At 43.6% G+C, this 19,889-nt stretch overlaps 3 protein-coding genes across 4 annotated transcripts in view; all 3 read left to right on the top strand.

The window, feature by feature from the left end:
• Positions 1 to 97, top strand: part of LOC125179239 (protein big brother-like) — a gene marked incomplete at its 5' end in the record, with an annotated part of 9,384 nt that extends 9,287 nt beyond the window's left edge. Inside the window, one exon of the mRNA XM_047884703.1 lies at positions 62 to 97. Within this exon, the coding sequence (XP_047740659.1) occupies positions 62 to 97 (36 nt within the window). The remainder of the gene's footprint in view (positions 1 to 61) is intronic.
• Positions 98 to 8,844: 8,747 nt separating this feature from the next.
• On the top strand, positions 8,845 to 13,296 carry LOC108673579 (putative carbonic anhydrase 2). Its single transcript, XM_018161433.1, has 3 exons — positions 8,845 to 8,936; positions 11,130 to 11,844; positions 13,288 to 13,296. Exons 1-3 carry the CDS (start codon positions 8,845 to 8,847, stop codon positions 13,294 to 13,296), a joined length of 816 nt encoding a protein of 271 aa, XP_018016922.1.
• A 1,223-nt stretch (positions 13,297 to 14,519) lies between these two features.
• Positions 14,520 to 18,222, top strand: LOC108673580. 2 transcript variants are annotated; one of them, XM_047884705.1, is made up of 3 exons: positions 14,520 to 15,956; positions 16,218 to 17,598; positions 17,692 to 18,222. In XM_047884705.1, the coding sequence occupies exons 1-3, from the start codon at positions 15,626 to 15,628 to the stop codon at positions 17,945 to 17,947; spliced, it is 1,968 nt and encodes a 655-aa protein (XP_047740661.1). In that variant the 5' UTR covers positions 14,520 to 15,625; the 3' UTR covers positions 17,948 to 18,222. The 2 variants fall into 2 exon arrangements, with proteins under 2 accessions (XP_047740661.1, XP_047740660.1); XM_047884704.1 differs by having other exon boundaries at positions 16,197 to 17,598.
• The last annotated feature ends 1,667 nt before the right edge of the window (positions 18,223 to 19,889 follow it).

Raw genomic sequence — 19,889 nt, 5'->3', positions numbered from 1 at the left:
ACATTACACTCTGGGCTATTCTCTTCAAAATATGGTGACGTAAAGCTGTTAATATTTATAGCAAGATGTCATGGGCTGGTTGCTGACGGATGCTTAATCAGCGGCTGATCGATGGTCTTCTGGAAATATGCTAGGTGTAAGGAATTTATACGAATATAACAGTTAATTTTTATTGAACTCGAAATGAATGAAACTTGGACATCAAAGCCTGTCTCTTATACACATCTAGATGTGTATAAGAGACAGGCCCTGCACCATCACCACCACCACCATCACCATCTCCAGCACCACCAATACCACCAGCATTCCGGCCACGGCGCTGAGCAAAACAACATACAAGTTCGCTGAAATGCTGAAGAAATTGTTTTTTTTTTTCTTATAAACCCATCCTCGTCTTATAAACCCCTACTTCACTTTATAAACCCCCCTCCAACCCCATCCTTTAATCCCCGCAATTTCATCTTTCATCCACTTTATAAACCCCCACCCTCATCCTCTAACCCCCCACCCCTTTCCTCCTACGACTTAAAACCCCATCCCTTCCCCACCTTGTAAACCCCCCCCCCCCTTCTCCCCCCGGTTTATAAACCTTCCTACTTCGTATAAAAGCCAAAAAGTATATATATCTTCTTTGACTTGGTTTATTAATATTCTTTATATCGTAGGGGACTTCGACCGTGAAACCATGTTATTCTTACGGACCATGTTATTCTTACGGACTTGAATGTTTTTATGCCATAAAGGCGAGTGTAGAAGCGTGGCGAATGACTGATCCATGGGCTGAAAACTGAGGGCGAATAAGTGATTAGTTGAGAAACTGAAGGCGAATAACTGATCAAGTGAATAGCTGATGGTGAGTTGGATAACTAAGAGCGAATAACTGATCAAACTCATGTGGGCGGATAACTGATCTGGATAATAACTGATTGTCATGTGGCGGATAACTGATCTGGATAACAACTGATTGACACTGTTTCTCATGAATAACTGAAGTGCAGGGCTGGGCGAACAACTGATCCATTCGACCCTCTGTCTGGTAAAAATAGCTATTGTTTCTTTGTCATCAGGTAGGAATAGCATTGATGGTAACGGTAGGCAGAAGATTGAGGAAGGCGGATGTAAAATTGATTTTAGGCGATATGTTGAATTTTTACCCTAGTGCATATTTAACCTAAGTGCATATTTACTCTTAGTTTATATATACCCCAATTAAGTACATATGGAGAAAAATAGTTGGGGGAAAATAAAATGTCAGGCGGCGGTTGACGTGTACGTGTATTCGTGTACGTGTACTCGTGTACGTGTACTCGTGTGCGTGTACTCGTGTACGTGTACTCGTGTACGTGTACTCGTGTACGTGTACTCGTGTGCGTGTACTCGTGTACGTGTACTCGTGTACGTGTACTCGTGTACGTGTACTCGTGTACGTGTACTCGTGTACGTGTACTCGTGTACGTGTACTCGTGTACGTGTACTCGTGTACGTGTACTCGTGTACGTGTACTCGTGTACGTGTACTCGTGTACGTGTACTCGTGTACGTGTACTCGTGTACGTGTACTCGTGTACGTGTACTCGTGTACGTGTACTCGTGTACGTGTACTCGTGTACGTGTACTCGTGTACGTGTACTCGTGTACGTGTACTCGTGTACGTGTACTCGTGTACGTGTACTCGTGTACGTGTACTCGTGTACGTGTACTCGTGTACGTGTACTCGTGTACGTGTACTCGTGTACGTGTACTCGTGTACGTGTACTCGTGTACGTGTACTCGTGTACGTGTACTCGTGTACGTGTACTCGTGTACGTGTACTCGTGTACGTGTACTCGTGTACGTGTACTCGTGTACGTGTACTCGTGTACGTGTACTCGTGTACGTGTACTCGTGTACGTGTACTCGTGTACGTGTACTCGTGTACGTGTACTCGTGTACGTGTACTCGTGTACGTGTACTCGTGTACGTGTACTCGTGTACGTGTACTCGTGTACGTGTACTCGTGTACGTGTACTCGTGTACGTGTACTCGTGTACGTGTACTCGTGTACGTGTACTCGTGTACGTGTACTCGTGTACGTGTACTCGTGTACGTGTACTCGTGTACGTGTACTCGTGTACGTGTACTCGTGTACGTGTACTCGTGTACGTGTACTCGTGTACGTGTACTCGTGTACGTGTACTCGTGTACGTGTACTCGTGTACGTGTACTCGTGTACGTGTACTCGTGTACGTGTACTCGTGTACGTGTACTCGTGTACGTGTACTCGTGTACGTGTACTCGTGTACGTGTACTCGTGTACGTGTACTCGTGTACGTGTACTCGTGTACGTGTACTCGTGTACGTNTACCCTCGTATGGATTACCCTCGTATGGATTACCCTCGTATGGATTACCCTCGTATGGATTACCCTCGTATGGATTACCCTCGTATGGATTACCCTGGCGATGGAAACATGGATACAATCCAGCGAGGGCAGGGATGGAGTGATCCTACCCTCGGATCTACGGACGAACTTGATGCATGAGATCGAGGGGAGATATCCACGAGAGGGTAAAACGCTGCAGAAAATAAGAGGTCAAACGTGAGGTGAAATGGCGTAAAAAGTGAGGGTGAAACATGAGGGTAAAAGGCTGTAGAAAATGAGGATAAAATACTGTTAAAAGTGAGGGTCAAACATGAGGGTAAAATGCTGTAAAAAATGAGGGTAAAATGCTGTTAAAACTGAGGGTCAAACATGAGGGTAAAATGCTGTTAAAAGTGAGGGTCAAACATGAGGGTAAAATGCTGTTAAAAGTGAGGGTCAAACATGACGGTAACTGTGTTAAAAGTGAGGGTCAAACATGAGGGTAACTGTGTTTAAAGTGAGGGTCAAACATGAGGGTACATGTGTTAAAAGTGAGGGTCAAACATGAAAAATGCTGTTAAAAGTGAGGGTCAAACATGACGGTAACTGTGTTAAAAGTGAGGGTCAAACATGAGGGTAACTGTGTTTAAAGTGAGGGTCAAACATGAGGGTACATGTGTTAAAAGTGAGGGTCAAACATGAGGGTAAATTCTGCATAAAATGAGGGTCAAACCTGAGGGTAAAAAGCTGTTAAAAGTGAGGGTCAAACATGAGGGTGTTGGGGCTCTTTGAACCGCCAATTTGCCTTCATGATCGTATAGGTTTTGCTACTATATGATACACGGCAATTAAAACACTTTATTGCCTAACTTCCAGATAAACAAATGATCAATGTATTGTAAACTAATAACAAAGAATACCCACAAATAAACGTTATACTTCATCGCATGCTTTCCTCTTGAGGTACTTTTTGGATTCAAGCTTTGAATCTTGACATTTGTGATTCAGTTTCGGCATTTGAGACTTTCCTAAAAGTACCAAATAAAGATGGATGAATAACTGATAGTAAACAAACATTAGCAAACATGTTAGCGCTAAATAATTACATATGTATTCCGTATCAAATTCATTCATATATGTTTACATATTGACATCCTAACACAGAACATACCTTTCCACGACACAATAATCCTATCACCTCATTCTTACGCACTTAGCCTTCCGTAAACTCTAAACTAAAATGGCGATTTGAAGTTCCGGAGTATGACCAGGTTATACAATGAATACTCCGATAGTTTCATTAAAACGATGATTTCTATCCCTTAAAAGGGTACAATACGGTAGAAATAATTGTGTCAAAAATGAGGGTAAAATGTAGTAAAATGTGAGTTGCTAAACGTGCGGGCTAAACTCGCCCAAACATGTCGGTTCGTCTAAGACAGTTGCCAACGATGCATAAAAGCTTCACGTTTGTCTCGCGCAGTTGCCAACGATGCATAAAAGCTTCACGTTTATCTAAGACAGTTGCCAACGACGCATAAAAGCTTCACGTTTATCTAAGACAGTTGCCAACGACGCATAAAAGCTTCACGTTTGTCTCGCGCAGTTGCCAACGATGCATAAAAGCTTTACGTTTGTCTCGCGCAGTTGCCAACGATGCATAAAAGCTTCACGTTTGTCTCGCGCAGTTGCCAACAATGCATAAAAGCTTCACGTTTGTCTCGCACAGTTGCCAACAATGCATAAAAGCTTTATGTTTGTCTCACGCAGTTGCTAACGATGCATAAAAGCTTCACGTTTGTCTCGCGCAGTTGCCAACAATGCATAAAAGCTTCACAATTGTCTCGCGCAGTTGCCAACGATGCATAAAATCTTCACGTTTATCTAAGACAGTTGCCAACGATGCATAAAAGCTTCACGTTTGTCTCGCGCAGTTGCCAACGGTGCATAAAAGCTTCACGTTTGTCTCACGCAGTTGCCAACGGTGCATAAAAGCTTCACGTTTGTCTCACGCAGTTGCCAACGGTGCATAAAAGCTTCACGTTTGTCTCACGCAGTTGCCAACGGTGCATAAAAGCTTCACGTTTGTCTCACGCAGTTGCCAACGATGCATAAAAGCTTCACGTTTGTCTCGCGCAGTTGCCAACGATGCATAAAAGCTTCACGTTTATCTCACGCAGTTGCCAACGACGCATAAAAGCTTCACGTTTGCGTTTCGTAACTTGAGACCCTCGAGATGCGCGCTCAAGTGGAGCGCGATGAAGGGATTTGATGTAACAATAACGGCCAGGCCCAGCGGGACATAAGGGCTTATTATTAATGCTATTCTTACGAGCGTTTTGGGTTAAGCCTTTCTGCCATGCCGGCACACGCGTCCTCTTATCCATAATGTTATTCCTACCAGAGTACTATCATTGTATTCTTCTCATAGTATCCTTCTATTAGTGTATCTTCTTTCTAGAAGCATTGTTGAAAACATGTTGAAGTTGAACTTCATTGTTGACTGTTGCTGAACTGGTGTTGATTGTAGAGCAGAATTCAACATCGTTGTGATGACGTGAGCTCAATTCTTAAGTTGAGTTATGTCCTGACAAGTTGAATTTTGTTGAATTTTTAACGTTGAACCAATGTTGGAAAATTGGATCAATATTGAAATATCAGGAATCAACGTGTTTTCAATGTTGAATTCTGACATTTTTCGTGAAGGTTAAAGGGTCGAGATGATCGTGAGGGTCATGAAGGTCAGCAGGGTCATGAGGGTCGATGGGGTCGTAGGGTCGTGGGGGTCGTAAGGTCGCGATGACAGTAAGGGTCATGAGGGTCGTGAGGGTCGCGATGACAGTAAGGGTCGTGAGGGTCGTAAGGGTCGCGATGACAGTAAGGGTCGTGAGGGTCGTGAGGGTCGTAAGGGTCGCGNCCACCATACACCACCCTTACGCCACCATACACCACCCTTACGCCACCATACACCACCCTTACGCCACCATACACCACCCTTACGCCACCATACACCACCCTTACGCCACCATACACCACCCTTACGCCACCATACACCACCCTTACGCCACCATACACCACCCTTACGCCACCATACACCACCCTTACGCCACCATACACCACCCTCTCGCTACCCCTACGCCACCACTTACTTCACTTTTACGCCACCCTTACGCCACCCATACGCCACCTCGACACCCATACACCACCCTTACGCTGCCCATACGCCTCGACGCCACCCATACGCCGCCTATACGCCACTCTTACGCTGCCGCATACGCCGCCCCCAACGCTGCCTCTGATAAGACAATTTACACACACATTTGTGTCAATAATTTCTCGAGCGATGTTGCCACGTCTCAATCAATAGACATTGCCACGTCTACTGAACATGAACAATTTAAAACTAATTAAAACACATTTCAAGCATGAACAATTTAAAACTAATTAAAACAATTTAAAACTCTGCATGAGCAGCAACCCAGAAATTCATGGAATTCCGATCAATAAAAAATAATGTTAGAATACTACTAATTTATACTAATTAAAAAAATAATTATAAGATTTGTAATAATTTATTGTGATTTTAAATAATATAAAAGTTGCCCCTTCAACGAGTGAAATTTTTCTATTCAAGTTATGTAAGTTAACACAACTTGAAAATAAGCGACTGTTAGCATTTGAAATTACAGATTTATATTATATTTGGAGGGAAGCGGCCTCTTAGTAAAAAAGCGGCCTCTTAGTAAAAAAAGCGGCCTCTTAGTAAAAAAAGCGGCCTCTTAGTAAAAAAAGCGGCCTCTTAGTAAAAAAAGCGGCCTCTTAGTAAAAAAAAGCGGCCTCTTAATAGGAAAAGCGGCCTTTTTATAAAAAAAATATTATATCTTCACTCAGAGAAATGTGTGGGCCTTTTTTTCAAGTAGCGATCGCTGCACTTTTTTTGCGCCCCTGAGTGAGTCATCTTGACTCAGTTTTGTCCGGCAAAAGGGCGTATCAGTGCTACGTGGGGTTGTTATTTTGACAATGTGAACCACTCATTAATTTGAGTGCTCAAGAGCAGTGGAAACAATTCGTACAGAAGTGGAAATATTAAATGATTGAAGAGAACAATAAGAGCAATAAGGATTAAAGAGAGCAATAAGAGCATTTTTCCAGCGCGGCACGCAATAAGAGCGGCCGCCCCTCCTGAGGAATGCAATAGTCACTCCATACACTCGCTCACCCCTCCATCCACCCCTCACCCCTCCTCTCCCCCTCATCTTCTCACGTCCTCATCCACTCATCCCCTCACCATCTCACCCCCTCACTTCGTTTCATCCTCTCACGTACTCATCCCTCACCCCCTCACCTCTTCATATTCTCACCCACTCACCCCTTCACCCCTTCACCCCCTCACTTCTCATAACCCCCACACGTCCTTACCCCTTCACCCCCACCCCTCCACCTCCTCACCCCCTCACATCTCATAACCCCCTCACGTCCGTACCCCGCCTCACCCCCTCACCCCCTCACCCCCTCACCCCAGAAGCCTCACGCGTGTTGCTAATTTCCTGTTGCCGGGACCGGACGTTGTTAGCGTCTCCGCGTCCCAGCGCCTCAGCCCCAGCAAAATTTAGATGGTCTGATGTCCCAGCGCGACCCTGCATCAGGCGCCGCCCAGGGCCCATACTTTCAAAAAAAAAAGTTAAGAGATCGTAAGTTCATCAGCCAATCATTGACGGCCTTTCAAGCAAAATCCACCAATCATAGACAAGAAAATAAAGCGTAAGTACTTACGTTCACTTAATCATAGACGAGAAAATAGCTGTCTCTTATACACATCTGGCTTAGGGTTGTAGCCTAGCTTGTATATGAAATTTTTTTAGGTTTCTTGTTTATTTGAGAATAATGTTCNACAGCAGGCGATGTGTCACGGCATGACACAGCAGGCGATGTGTCACGGCATGACACAGCAGGCGATGTGTCACGGCATGACACAGCAGGCGATGTGTCACGGCATGACACAGCAGGCGATGTGTCACGGCATGACACAGCAGGCGATGTGTCACGGCATGACACAGCAGGCGATGTGTCACGGCATGACACAGCAGGCGATGTGTCACGGCATGACACAGCAGGCGATGTGTCACGGCATGACACAGCAGGCGATGTGTCACGGCATGACACAGCAGGCGATGTGTCACAGCATGACACAGCAGGCGATGTGTCACGGCATGACACAGCAGGCGATGTGTCACGCTCAATATCACGTGTCACAACACACTCGTTTACAGCCGTCGCTTGTGAGGGGAGTGAGGGTTGTGAGGGGAACATAACCCTCACAATTGTGAGGGTCTTGAGGGGAACCCCTCGTTCCCCTCACAACCCTTCCTCATAATGAGGCGCTACCCTTTAGCAGTGAGGCAGACAAAACCCTCACCCTCGTGAGGCAGGGTAATTACGATCGGTCTCGCTTGTGAGGGAAAGTTACTTACCCTCGTGAGAACTGACTCACTAGTGAGGGGAAATGTGTTAACTTAAAAAGTGAGGGTAAGTGAGGGTAGTGAGGGTAAGTGAGGGTAGGTGAGGATAGGTGAGGGTAAGTGAGGGTAAGTGAGGGTAAGTGAGGGTAGGTGAGGATAGGTGAGGGTAAGTGAGGGTAAGTGAGGGTAAGTGAGGGTAAGTGAGGNAACAATAATAACACTCACCTAGCATACTTGGCATGCACCACGGAGTCGTAGTTGGAGGAAGAGCTGAGGCGGTGGTCGGCGATGTCTCCATTAGCCATGCCCAGGGCCTTCCAGCAGCGCTCTGCAACGAGACAGCGACGTGATGATAAACTACCCGCTAAAATTATTATTAATACATAATTCTTATACTTTACAATTAATTATAGCTATAGACCTGTCTCTTATACACATCTAGATGTGTATAAGAGACAGGGGTAGGTGAGGGTGAGTGAGGGTAAGTGAGGGTAAGTGAGGGTAAGTGAGGGTAGGTGAGGGTAAGTGAGGGTAAGTGAGGGTAGAGTGAGGGTAGAGTGAGGTAAGTGAGGGTAGAGTGAGGGTAAGTGAGGGTAGAGTGAGGGTAGAGTGAGGGTAGAGTGAGGGTAAGTGAGGGTAAGTTACTTACCCCGGAGGCACGTGAAGGTTAAAAGGCCGATTAACATTTTTGAGGATAAATGGGTAAATGAGGCCAAAAAAGGGACGTAGAAATTAATGAAAAGGGATGAAGAGGGACAAAGAGGGATGAAAAGGGGCGGAGGGAGAAGAAGAAATACGAAGATGAAAAAAAGGTTGAAGGGACGAAGAGAGGAAAAGAGGAACGATTGGGGACGAAGAAAGACGATAAGCAAAAAATATAACTCAGTACTCACTGCAGTGAGTGACAGAGAGCGCATTTTCTCGTCGACGGACAGACGGACAGACGGACGGACAGACGGACATGACGAGCACAATATCGCCTTTTGTTCCATAAATGAGAAAATGCGCTAAAAAGATGGACGACGATTGACGAAGATGGACGAAGATGGACGAAGAGGGACGAAGATGGACGAAGAGGGACGGAGAGGGACGAAGAGGGACGGAGAGGGACGGAGAGGGACGCAACTTTTCACACAAGTTCGGGCGACATGAAAAGTTTGACGATGACTCATGCTCCATCACCACACAGAAAAATAATCGGGACAGAGCGACTCTTTAAAATGTTCAGCATGAAATAAGGACAAAATAATTCGTATGTACAGTGAAAAAACAATGAGGAGGATACAATGACAGTAAAGGTACAGGGTATGGGGGTCGTTAACAGGAGTTCTGTTTGTTCTTCTGTTTACTGTCAACACGAGACGCCGTCAACGCTCCTGTCAATATACAGACAGCCGAGCATCCTGTTGCCACCTGTCAGTGTTTAGCTCTTGTCTGTTGCCCTCTGTTGCCAGCTCTGTTGCCCACTGGTGTAGCTGTAGCGCGATGTAGCTGTAGCGCAATGTAGCTGTAGCGCAGTCTAGCTGTAGCGCAGTGTAGCTGTAGCGCAGTGTAGCTGTAGCGCAGTGTAGCTGTAGCGCGGTGTAGCTGTAGCGCGGTGTAGCTGTAGCGCGGTGTAGCTGTAGCGCAGTGTAGCTGTAGCGCAGTGTAGCTGTAGCGCAGTGTAGCTGTAGCGCAGTGTAGCTGTAGCGCAGTGTAGCTGTAGCGCAGTGTAGCGCGGTGTAGCTGTAGCGCAGTGTAGCTGTAGCGCAGTGTAGCAATATATGTTAATGAGTTCCATTCAATGGAGCTAATGGCCCTGCAACGCTTGCAGTGAAGGCTAATGGGTTCAACAAAGGGGTAATGGGCTCAGGCGGGACGAAGGGTCCGAGGGTTCGGTCTAAATTGCCGGCTTAATTCTCATGCAAATTCTGCAATTAATTAATGCTATTCCTACCAGAGTTGTGGGTTACCAGAGTTGTGTGCTACCAGAGTTGTGGGTTAAGCCTTTACTGCCATGCCGGCACACGCGTCCTCTTATCCATAATGCTATTCCTACCAGAGTTGTGGGTTAAGCCTTTACTGCCATGCCGGCACACGCGTCCTCTTATCCATAATGCTATTCCTACCAGAGTNATTCTATTAAACCTGTCTCTTATACACATCTAGATGTGTATAAGAGACAGGTCTGGGGGGACGGGTTGAAGGGACGGTCTGGGGGGACGGTCTGGGGTTTAGTTATTAAACATAAAATTTAATAACTAAATAATAATAATAATTTCGGTAATTAAAATTAAAATAGACGTGATGACCGTCACGAGTGGACGTTAATTACGGCCGCCCCTCTGGCGGTCATTAGGCAGATGGCCAAAAGTAGACGCCAAAGTCCGACAATCGATCTCAAAATTACGCCAAAAATTATAAAAATTACGAGAAAATACGAAAAAAATTACAAAAAATATAGTAAAAATCGCGCAGAATATACGATGAAATTTGCGCCAAAAATACGATAAAAATTTTGCCAAAAATACGATTAAAATTGCACATAAAATACGATAAAAATTGCGCAGATAAAACGATAAAAATTTCGCTAAAAATTACGAAAAAAATTGCGCCAAAAATACGATTAAAATTTCGCCAAAAATACGATAAAATTGCGCCAAAAATACGATAAAAATTGCGCATAAAATACGATAAATATTGAACATAAAATACGATAAAAATTGCGCAGATAAAACGATAAAAATTTCGCTAAAAATTACGAAAAAAATTGCGCCAAAAATACGATGAAAATTACCCAAAAATCACGATAAAAATTGCGTCAAAAATACGACAAAAATGGCACTGCCATATAACTTACCATATATAACATTTTTGAGAGCAAGGGCGATAACTCCATCGAATGATGAGTATTAATAACAAAACTCAATAAATAACTGTGTTTTAGAAATGCTATCTGTTTAAATATCATTTAATATTAAATGGTCTATACAGAAAAAAAAAATTTTACTTACTAGCACAATTTATTATTAACATAGAACTATTTTAATGCTATTTAAAATGGTATTTAAAAAAATCAATTTTAAAAAAGCTATTTATATTAACATAGAATTATTTTAATGCTATTTAAAATGCTCTTAAAACCAATTTTAAAAAATGCTATTTAAAAAAAATCAATACGTACTTACTAGCATAGTTTATTATTAACATAGAACTATTTTAATGTTATTTAAAAACGCTCTTAAAACCAATTTTAAAAAATGCTATTTAAAAAAATCAATACGGCGAACGTGACGCCTTTGGTGCCGTGACGTGCCGTCACCCGTACACGCCCCCTACACGGCCAATTAGGGACAACAGGGACAACAGGGGCGACAGGGGCGACAACAGGGACGACAACAGGGGTGACAACAGGGACGACAACAGGGACGACAACAGGGGCGACAACAGGGGCGACAACAGGGACGACAACAGGGACGACAACAGGGACGACAGGGACGACAACAGGGGTGACAACAGGGGCGACAACAGGGGCGACAACAGGGGCGACAACAGGGGCGACAACAGGGGCGACAACAGGGGCGACTACAGGGACGACAACAGGGACGACAACAGGGACGACAGGGACGACAACAGGGGTGACAACAGGGGCGACAACAGGGGCGACAACAGGGGCGACAACAGGGGCGACAACAGGGACGACAACAGGGGCGACAACAGGGACGACAACAGGGGCGACAACAGGGACGACAACAGGGGTGACAACAGGGACGACAACAGGGACGACAACAGGGGTGACAACAGGGGTGACAACAGGGACGACAACAGGGACAACAGGGACGACAACAGGGACGACAACAGGGGCGACAACAGGGGTGACAACAGGGGCGACAACAGGGACGACAACAGGGGCGACAACAGGGGCGACAACAGGGGTGACAACAGGGACGACAACAAGGGCGACAACAGGGGCGACAACAGAAGCGACAACAGGGGCGACAACAGGGGCGACAACAGGGGCGACAACAGGGGCGACAACAGGGGTGACAACAGGGGCGACAACAGGGTGACAACAGGGGCGACAACAGCAATAACAATTCTCTATCACCCCTCCCCCCGCCTCCCATTGACCTTATCGCTTCCCTCCCATTACCTCCATTGCCACACCTCACCCCTTCCGGCGTCCCTCCAGCCCCCTCTAGCCCCTCTAACCCTCCTCCACTCTAATTACCCCTTCTTAGCCCTCCTCACTATTTCTTTACCCTCCTTACTACTTTTTAACCCTCTCACAGTAGAGAGGGTTAAGAAGGAGTAGGGAGGGTTGAGAAGGGGTAGAGAGGGACGAAAGGGTAGGGAGGTAAACCCTCCCTACCCTTTCTCAACCCTCCGTACTCCTACTTAGCCCTCTCTACTCCTTCTTAACCCTCCCTACTCCTTCTTAACCCTCCCTACTCCTTCTCAACCCTCCCTACTCCTTCTCAACCCTCCCTACTCCTTCTTAACCCTCTTTACTCCTTCTTAACCCTCCCTACTCCTTCTTAACCCTCCCTACTCCTTCTTAACCCTCCCTACTCCTTTCCCCCCCTCCCCAACACTGAACACAAAGGACAATTTCAAGGGTGACTGCATTGCTTTCATTGCCCGCCAAATTGCAATGTTTCGGCCCGTTCTCCACGGCCATTTCTGGGATTGCTTTCTTCTGGAATAATTGCATTGGTTTGGACGGTGCATTTTCCTTCATATAATTTACATACGTAAGTGTAAATAATAATAACATATTTCCTGACGCCTTGAGTGTTAAATTTATTAAATTGGTAGTTTTAGTTAAATTTAAATTTATTAAATAGGTAGTTTTACTTTCATGCAGATCATTACCCTTGACTAATGGGAACCCTTATCTATTATGGACCGAAAATAATGTAAATACTCTATTATTTAAACCGAATATAAACCCTATATAAATCCTACATAAAACCTATGTCAATATAAACTATAATAGAACTGCAAATAAAATACTCAGCCATACGTATATATCACACCAGGCACATTCAAAGAAATTAGTGGGTAATGTTGTCCAAATGATGACACACTTTCCGAAGTAGCGCTGATCAGGTCAGGAACTGGGTCACGATGACCCACAAGGGGCGCTAATTGCATTGATATTTGGACAAAGTCCCGCTCATTTCTTCGAGTGCACCTGTACTATATTAATTATTAATAAACAACTTTATGTGTGGCAATAGCGAAAGAAGTTTTCATAAACGTTAATAAATGGGTAATATGGATTTATTATCACCGTAATGGGACAGTAAATTCGATGCAATATCATCGCGATATGACATTCGAAATATCATTATTCCAATACTTATTATGACAGTCAAATACTTATTACTTATTCCTAAGTAAGATGTTAAGTAAAGCCTTGGCTGGTCTTATATATATAGGGTCTACAGGACTGATGAGGTCTGACTGCTGTCACTGCCACTATTGATGGGGTCTAATTGGGCAGGTGGGCTAACGTCTGATTAAGCCCTCGTATTGCTTAATGAGACACCTAATCTCATCTCATTAAGAGATTAAGATCAATCTCATTAATCTCACGTTTTCAATATCGATATGGTGAATTTGCTTGGCGTTTTCTTTGCTTCTAAATTCCTAGAGACACATAAATAAGAGAAACATATAGAGTAACTGACAAACGCTAACTATATTTAATAATATTCCTAAGACAACAATAGGTTGATGTATCACGAGATAAAACATAACACTATATTTACTAAGACTACCAAATAATACGAATTAGCCTATTATACTAATACATAACTTATGCTAATCTACAATATCGACTGTAGTATTAGTTCTAAAAAGTAGTACTTAATTAATAACACTAATACACATTATACAATTTCACTTCTAATACTAAAAAGAAAACTAAATAAAATAACTATAAGGCTAATCTATACAACAAAAATTCATTAAAAACTTTACTTACAATTAATGACATTTAAGCGACGCAAAAATAGTCAACCTGCAACATTTGGCAACATTTGGAGAACCATCAGCCCAGCCCGTCTACTTGGGATAATTCTGTTACTAAAATCATTCCTTACCCGAGATCATTGTTTAACTAATATTTATTAACTTATTAACTAATTTATTTAACTAATAAGATTATTCTTTAATCGACAATTGTCTTACTGGGAGCTTCCGTGCTGTTGAACTGAAGATGTTCACAAGTGTTTAATTCTTTAAAGTTTCGGTTTAACCCTTTAACGTTTAATTGGTGAATGTTGTCCCATTATCTTGAGTGACTGGAAATGTAATGGGTTTAGCTATTATTTATGATATATTCCCTGAATATAAATTGATTTAAACAAAATTTTACCTATTTATTTTATATTCTATTAAACATTAACATTCTGTACCAAACCTTGTACATATCGTGTATCAAAGTGGTTAGGGTACGTGTGATGGGTTGAAGCGTGGTGGTTAGGGTACGTGTGATGGGTTGAAGCTTGGTGGTTAGGGTACGTGTGATGGGTGGAAGCTTGGTGGTTAGGGTACGTGTGATGGGTTGAAGCTTGGTGGTTAGGTTACGTGTGATGGTTGAAGCTTGGTGGTTGGGGTAAGTGTGATGGGTTGAAGCTTGGTGGTTGGGGTAAGTGTGATGGGTTGAAGCTTGGTGGTTAGGGTATGTGTGATGGGTTGAAGCTTGGTGGTTAGGGTACGAGTGATGGGTTGAAGCTTCGTGGTTAGGCCCATAATTTCTTCCCGTGCTTTTGGTCAGTCTTCATATGCAGATACGGTGTGCCCGGTATATCCATTGAAAATTAAATAATTTAGCAATATTCATATTAAGTAAACTAAAGCTTCACGTTGCGTTGTAATATTAAATTAAATAAGCGTTAAATTTTGCCTAACAAAAACTTTGTGGTACGCCTTTGTCACACCAACGCTAGCGGCATGGCCAAAATTCGCAAAAGTCGAAGACTGAAACTCGAGACTTCCGTTGACCTAAAAATGGTAAATCGTCGGAAATTACGAATCGTCAGATGTCGAGAGTTCAAGATGGTCGAATGCTCCAAACTGCAGATTGTCAAACGTCGCAAGTTGAGGATTGTCAACAATCGCACGTCGAAAATTCCTAAGCTCCAAGTTGTCAAATTCCGTGCGTATAAAGTTGTCAGAACTTGGAAATTGAAAATGATCGAACGGAGGAAACTTAAGATTATCAGACGTCGGAAGCTAAAAATTTTCGTGCGCCGAAAAGTCAATATTCGTGAGAGTAATGAATCACAGAAATTCAAATTCCCCAAATTTAAAATGTTCAGGATCCCGAAATTGAAATTCGTCAGATGCCAGAAATTCAAAGTGGTCAAAAGTCGGAAGCTGAAAATTGTTAAATATTGGAAATATAAAATTTTCAAAGGTCGGCAGTGGAAAATGGTGAGATGTAGAAAATTGAAGATCGTTAAATGTCAGGAGTTAGGCTCGTTCAAATGCTGGCAATTGAAATTAGTCAGAAGATGACTTGTATAGGCTCCAGATAATATGTAATGAATTGGCAGGCCTGGGACCAAGTTTGTGAAGCTTGTGCTTCTCGGAAGAAACGTCTTAACTTTAAGGTGCATCAACGCCCAAATTATTTTCTACATCTTGTAATATTTTGATATTTAAAGAAAATACGCCAAAAGACAATTGACTCGTCTTTAACTGACAAAGTGTGACGAACATGAGGATTTAAAAATTTTCTTGTCATTTAACAGGCTTTTATCTTTTTAAACTTCTTCTTAGACGTTTTTAAATAATTTTTTATCGATTGCAAATTAATAAAACTCGTTGAACAAATGGTGCTGCTGAGAATAAGGCCTCTGAGACCAGCGACCAAAAGCGAGCATAAGTTTTCATCTGCAGAAATTGTGCTCACGATTTCCAAGGGGTTTTCAGAGCCGATGTTCAGAGGGTTTTCAGAGCCGATGTCCAGAGGGTTTTCAGAGCCGATGTCCAGAGGGTTTTCAGAGCCGATGTCCAGAGGGTTTTCAGAGCCGATGTCCAGAGGGTGTTCAGAGCCGATGTCCAGGACAAACGTAGTAGCCAGCAAGCCTCACAGCAGAAGCGAGAACTCTGAAGTCAAATCCGCTTCTTCGAGGACGAATTTAACTCCTGCTATTGACATCCGTAAGGGCTTCAAGTCACAGGGGTCTTGTCCTCAAGTAGAGTTAACCTACCCTGATTTACCATATCTTGATGAAGTATCTATATAATCTTATAGTCCTGTACCGCACAAGCCTGCGGGACTGGTAATGACTAAGCTTGTTTCTGAACTGCAGGATTATAATTGCGCTTTAGGCCACAACAGTCATAATTTAGTTGCAACCAATAACATCATGGCTGATGATCAAAGTATTTTGTTTGCAGGTTCCTTAATGTGTCCTACAGAAATGATGCGCAGCTGCTGCAGTTGTTCTCAAGTATCCTACGGAGATCCCCAATGCTTGTCACCTCGCGCAGCTAAGAAGTCGAAGTGTAGTTTCTATCATCATTCCGAATCATCGGAAGAAGAGGACTCCACGAAACTGTGCTCATGTTTGTCTTCCGACGAAGCGGAGGACTCCTCAAGTGACGTTACGCAAGCAGGATCGTCCTACGACGAAGATTCTGACGACTTTTATGAAAGTCAAGGAGCGGCTCGGCGACTCCTACACATGGTAACAAAAAATTTGGGCACTCCGCAGGGCTGTTTCTGTCTCTTGAGACAACCATCGTCATTTGTGCTCCGACGGGGCGGTACTTCGGGAGGATGTGTCCGATCAGACGATAGCTGGAGGGATTACGGGACTGATTCATGCGATGGCTCTACGTCCACCAAAAGTTTTGAATCGTCATATACGTCAACAGTTTCATCACTTAGCTCAACAGACCGGTCATCTGACGATTTGACAGACTCGAGCAGCGAAGTATCGAGTTTTCGGTCTGACAAGACTGATTTGACCGGGTCTATCGGCAACGACACTTCGGCTATTCCGAACCACCGACTGAAGTGGCTGAAGCCATTGGCCAACCCGGTGGATATTATAACCTCTTTTCACCTCAAAGATTGGGAAAAGGAACAAATGAAGCTGGATTTGAATAGTTCTTATTTAAGAGATAATAGCGGGGCTTTCGGAGGCGGTATGATGGTGGACCGAGGTCCTGAGAATATTTTCTGTGGAGTCGGGGCGAAGTACCGCAACTGGAGGCAAGTCGTTGAACGACTGAGAACTTCTTGCTGCAAGTGTGGCCTGAAGGATAGAATAGATTCTGCTGGCTTAGATGTCACTGCTGAGGCGCCAATGAATCACAGAACTGAGGATAAAATATTGGTACAATTAACAACGTCAGGCATAATCCGGATATCGAATAACCGTGAGGTACGGACTGCACAAATTGAACGCCAGAGGAAAAGTGGAAAACGCACCTCTACTAAAAATTCGGAGGTACAATGGAAGTGCAAGAAGGAACGATTGTGGGAACGAGAATTACGAGATTTTGAACTACCAGAAGAGATCGTTGCTCGCAATTCTACTTCTGAACGACTCTATCCAGACAAGGCTTCTGAAGAAGCTCTACAGCTCCAGGCTGCCCTCTTCGCTTCCCTCGCCCCTCTGGAGAACCCAAATGTTGCGACTTCCTATAGGCGGGATACATCCGAGTCCCGAAGCTATGCCTCGTCGGCGTCAAAGTCCCACTACGGCTCGGCCTCGTCGGCCTCTAAGTCCCACTATGGCTTGGGCTTGTCGGCGCCAAAGTCCCGCCAAGACTTGACCTCGTCCGCGTCAAGGTCACGCCACAACTTGACCTCGTCCGCGTCACGCCACAACTTGACCTCGTCTGCGCCAAGGTCCCGCCACGACTTGACCTCGTCTGCGCCAAGGTCCCGCCACGACTTGACCTCGTCCGCGTCAAGGTCCCGCCACGACTTGACCACGTCCGCGTCAAGGTCCCGCCGCGACTTGACCTCGTCCGCGCCAAGGTCCCGCCACGACTTGACCTCGTCCGCGCCAAGGTCCCGCCACGACTTGACCTCGTCCGCGTCAAGGTCCCGCCACGACTTGACCTCGTCCGCGTCAAGGTTCCGCCATGGCTCGGCTTCGGCATCAGCGGCGTACTCGAGCTATTATCTTGAATGAAGGATTAGCGCGTCATGAGTCAGGACGATATTTTGAAAACTCGTGTAATATATTAACTTTGTTTTAGTTTAAATCATAATGACTTTGTTGATTTCTTCATCGCGACTTTGTTTCATGTATGGAATGCAAAAAGATAGGCCCTCTGTTGACGAAATTAATGACCAGTTTTATTAAATTATATTTTTTACTTCTGCATAGGTTGATAATTTTAAAGCAGATTTTATCAGTAGTTGCCTTTTTGTGTTAAATATTATAATTGCAGCGTTATACATAAATTTGGTTTCATTTCTTCCGTCCTTATTTCTCATGAGCTCCACTTTGATTCAGCATTGGTTAAACCGTGCTTGCTGTGTCCCCTAACTTCACTCACGCTCGATAACCGTTTTTCACCCACTCGACAGCCGTTATTTAGCCACTAGGAATCCATAACTCACTCGCAAGTTCACTTGCGTACCACACTTCAAATTCTCAAGCATTTCCTGCTTAGTTTTTATTCAGTCCTGGCCTTCTTAAATTTATTTCAAGTTTACGTTCACCTTTTCACAAGCGTTAGGTTCAAGCTTAACCTGACAACTGATAGATACAGAGGCTGAACGGGCGGACATAGCTTCTACTCTAGTCATTGCTCTATGACGCCTGATACCATTAACCATTTGTACCGATGATAGCGAATAGTGATCATGTTTCATGCTGTTGAGGCAGTCCTACACGTTATACAGCAATTATAGCAACGAAACCTCACACCAATACCGATTATAGGCAATCCCAAATGCCAATGACATCTTTGGGGCTTGAAGAGAAACTCTGGTTTGCCGTTTATATGTTGCATTTTACATGGAGTTGTGTAATTAATTCGAGCCAGCGCGCTCGGTGATACGAAAGGAAGTAGTTTCTCCTCGAATATCTTCTATGGTGTTTCTTAGAAAACAGAAATTCAAGATGTACTCACTTATTATAAACGCAGGGTGTACGGAAGTCAGTCGTAAACAACCATGAGTCGTAAATGACTTTATAGTTTTGTTTATTAATCGAAATACTTAATCATTAATTGGCATTAATTCTTAGAAACTAAAAAATTTCGTAGGATGTCGATTTTAGAGACGAAAAGATGGCTGGCCGACACCGGGTGGGCAGGGTTGCCAGTTCAGAGTACAAGGATTGGGACTGTGAACTTAAATTCATTGCAATACGATTATTAAGTATATATGATATTAAATTTATTTTTCTTCCCTTAAGGTAAATCGCTCAAAAATTGAAAAGCTCTAGATTTTGAACAGCAAAGCCATGATATATATAGCATGCATGAATGACTCTGCGTTCACGTAAAGAGTTTGAATCAAAGCTTCCCAAGTGGTAGGTATGTTTGATTTTATTGATTTTTCTGCCATAAACTTAATAAATTACAGCTCATTTTTGGTGGATGTCTTCTGTTTTTGCTTCTCTATATGCCTTTATACAGTATACTTATATATATTTTTATTTCTGCCTGCCTTTATGCATCGTACCAGGAGATAGTCTTTCGTGAACGCGGAGAGGCTGGTCACCGCCACTTATGCGGCGCTGTTGCCAGACGCTCGAGAAGTGGCCTTTGCGGCACCTCGCGTGGCCGCCCAACCGCTTGGCCGGTCAAGTCCACACACACAGTCAGTTCATTCAGTCAGTCAGTCAGCGTCAGTCACGTCATTTAGTGTCAGTCAGTCAGTCAGTCAGTAAAAAAACAGCAGATGGTCAACACCATTAATATAATAAATTTCAAAACAGTAATCCTGCAGTTGAATATTATTGATAATCGGTATTATTATTATAAAGTAATTAACACATTAATAAAAAATAGATAGAAGCTTTCATGAATTTATAAAATGTTTCACCATTAATTAAATATAGAAAATTTTTTGGGACGTTTGAAAACACGTTCTAATCTAAAAAAAATTGCATTGGGTCA

Source organism: Hyalella azteca, unplaced genomic scaffold (assembly GCF_000764305.2).
Source record: "Hyalella azteca isolate HAZT.00-mixed unplaced genomic scaffold, Hazt_2.0.2 contig16013, whole genome shotgun sequence".
Lineage (NCBI taxonomy): Eukaryota > Metazoa > Arthropoda > Malacostraca > Amphipoda > Hyalellidae > Hyalella > Hyalella azteca.
This window is presented reverse-complemented; position numbering and strand designations above follow the sequence as displayed.

Bases quoted from the DNA above. Each gene is read 5' to 3' on its own strand.
- LOC108673579 (XM_018161433.1), top strand. From the start codon at position 8,845: ATGGACGAAGAGGGACGAAGATGGACGAAGAGGGACGGAGAGGGACGA. The intron at 8,937-11,129 runs GTTCGGGCGACA...ACGGCCAATTAG, and splicing joins GGACGCAACTTTTCACACAA to GGACAACAGGGACAACAGGG.
- LOC108673580 (XM_047884704.1), top strand. From the start codon at position 15,626: ATGGTGCTGCTGAGAATAAGGCCTCTGAGACCAGCGACCAAAAGCGAG. The intron at 15,957-16,196 runs GTAAGGGCTTCA...TTTTGTTTGCAG, and splicing joins AACTCCTGCTATTGACATCC to GTTCCTTAATGTGTCCTACA. The intron at 17,599-17,691 runs GTCACGCCACAA...GTCTGCGCCAAG, and splicing joins TTGACCTCGTCCGCGTCAAG to GTCCCGCCACGACTTGACCT.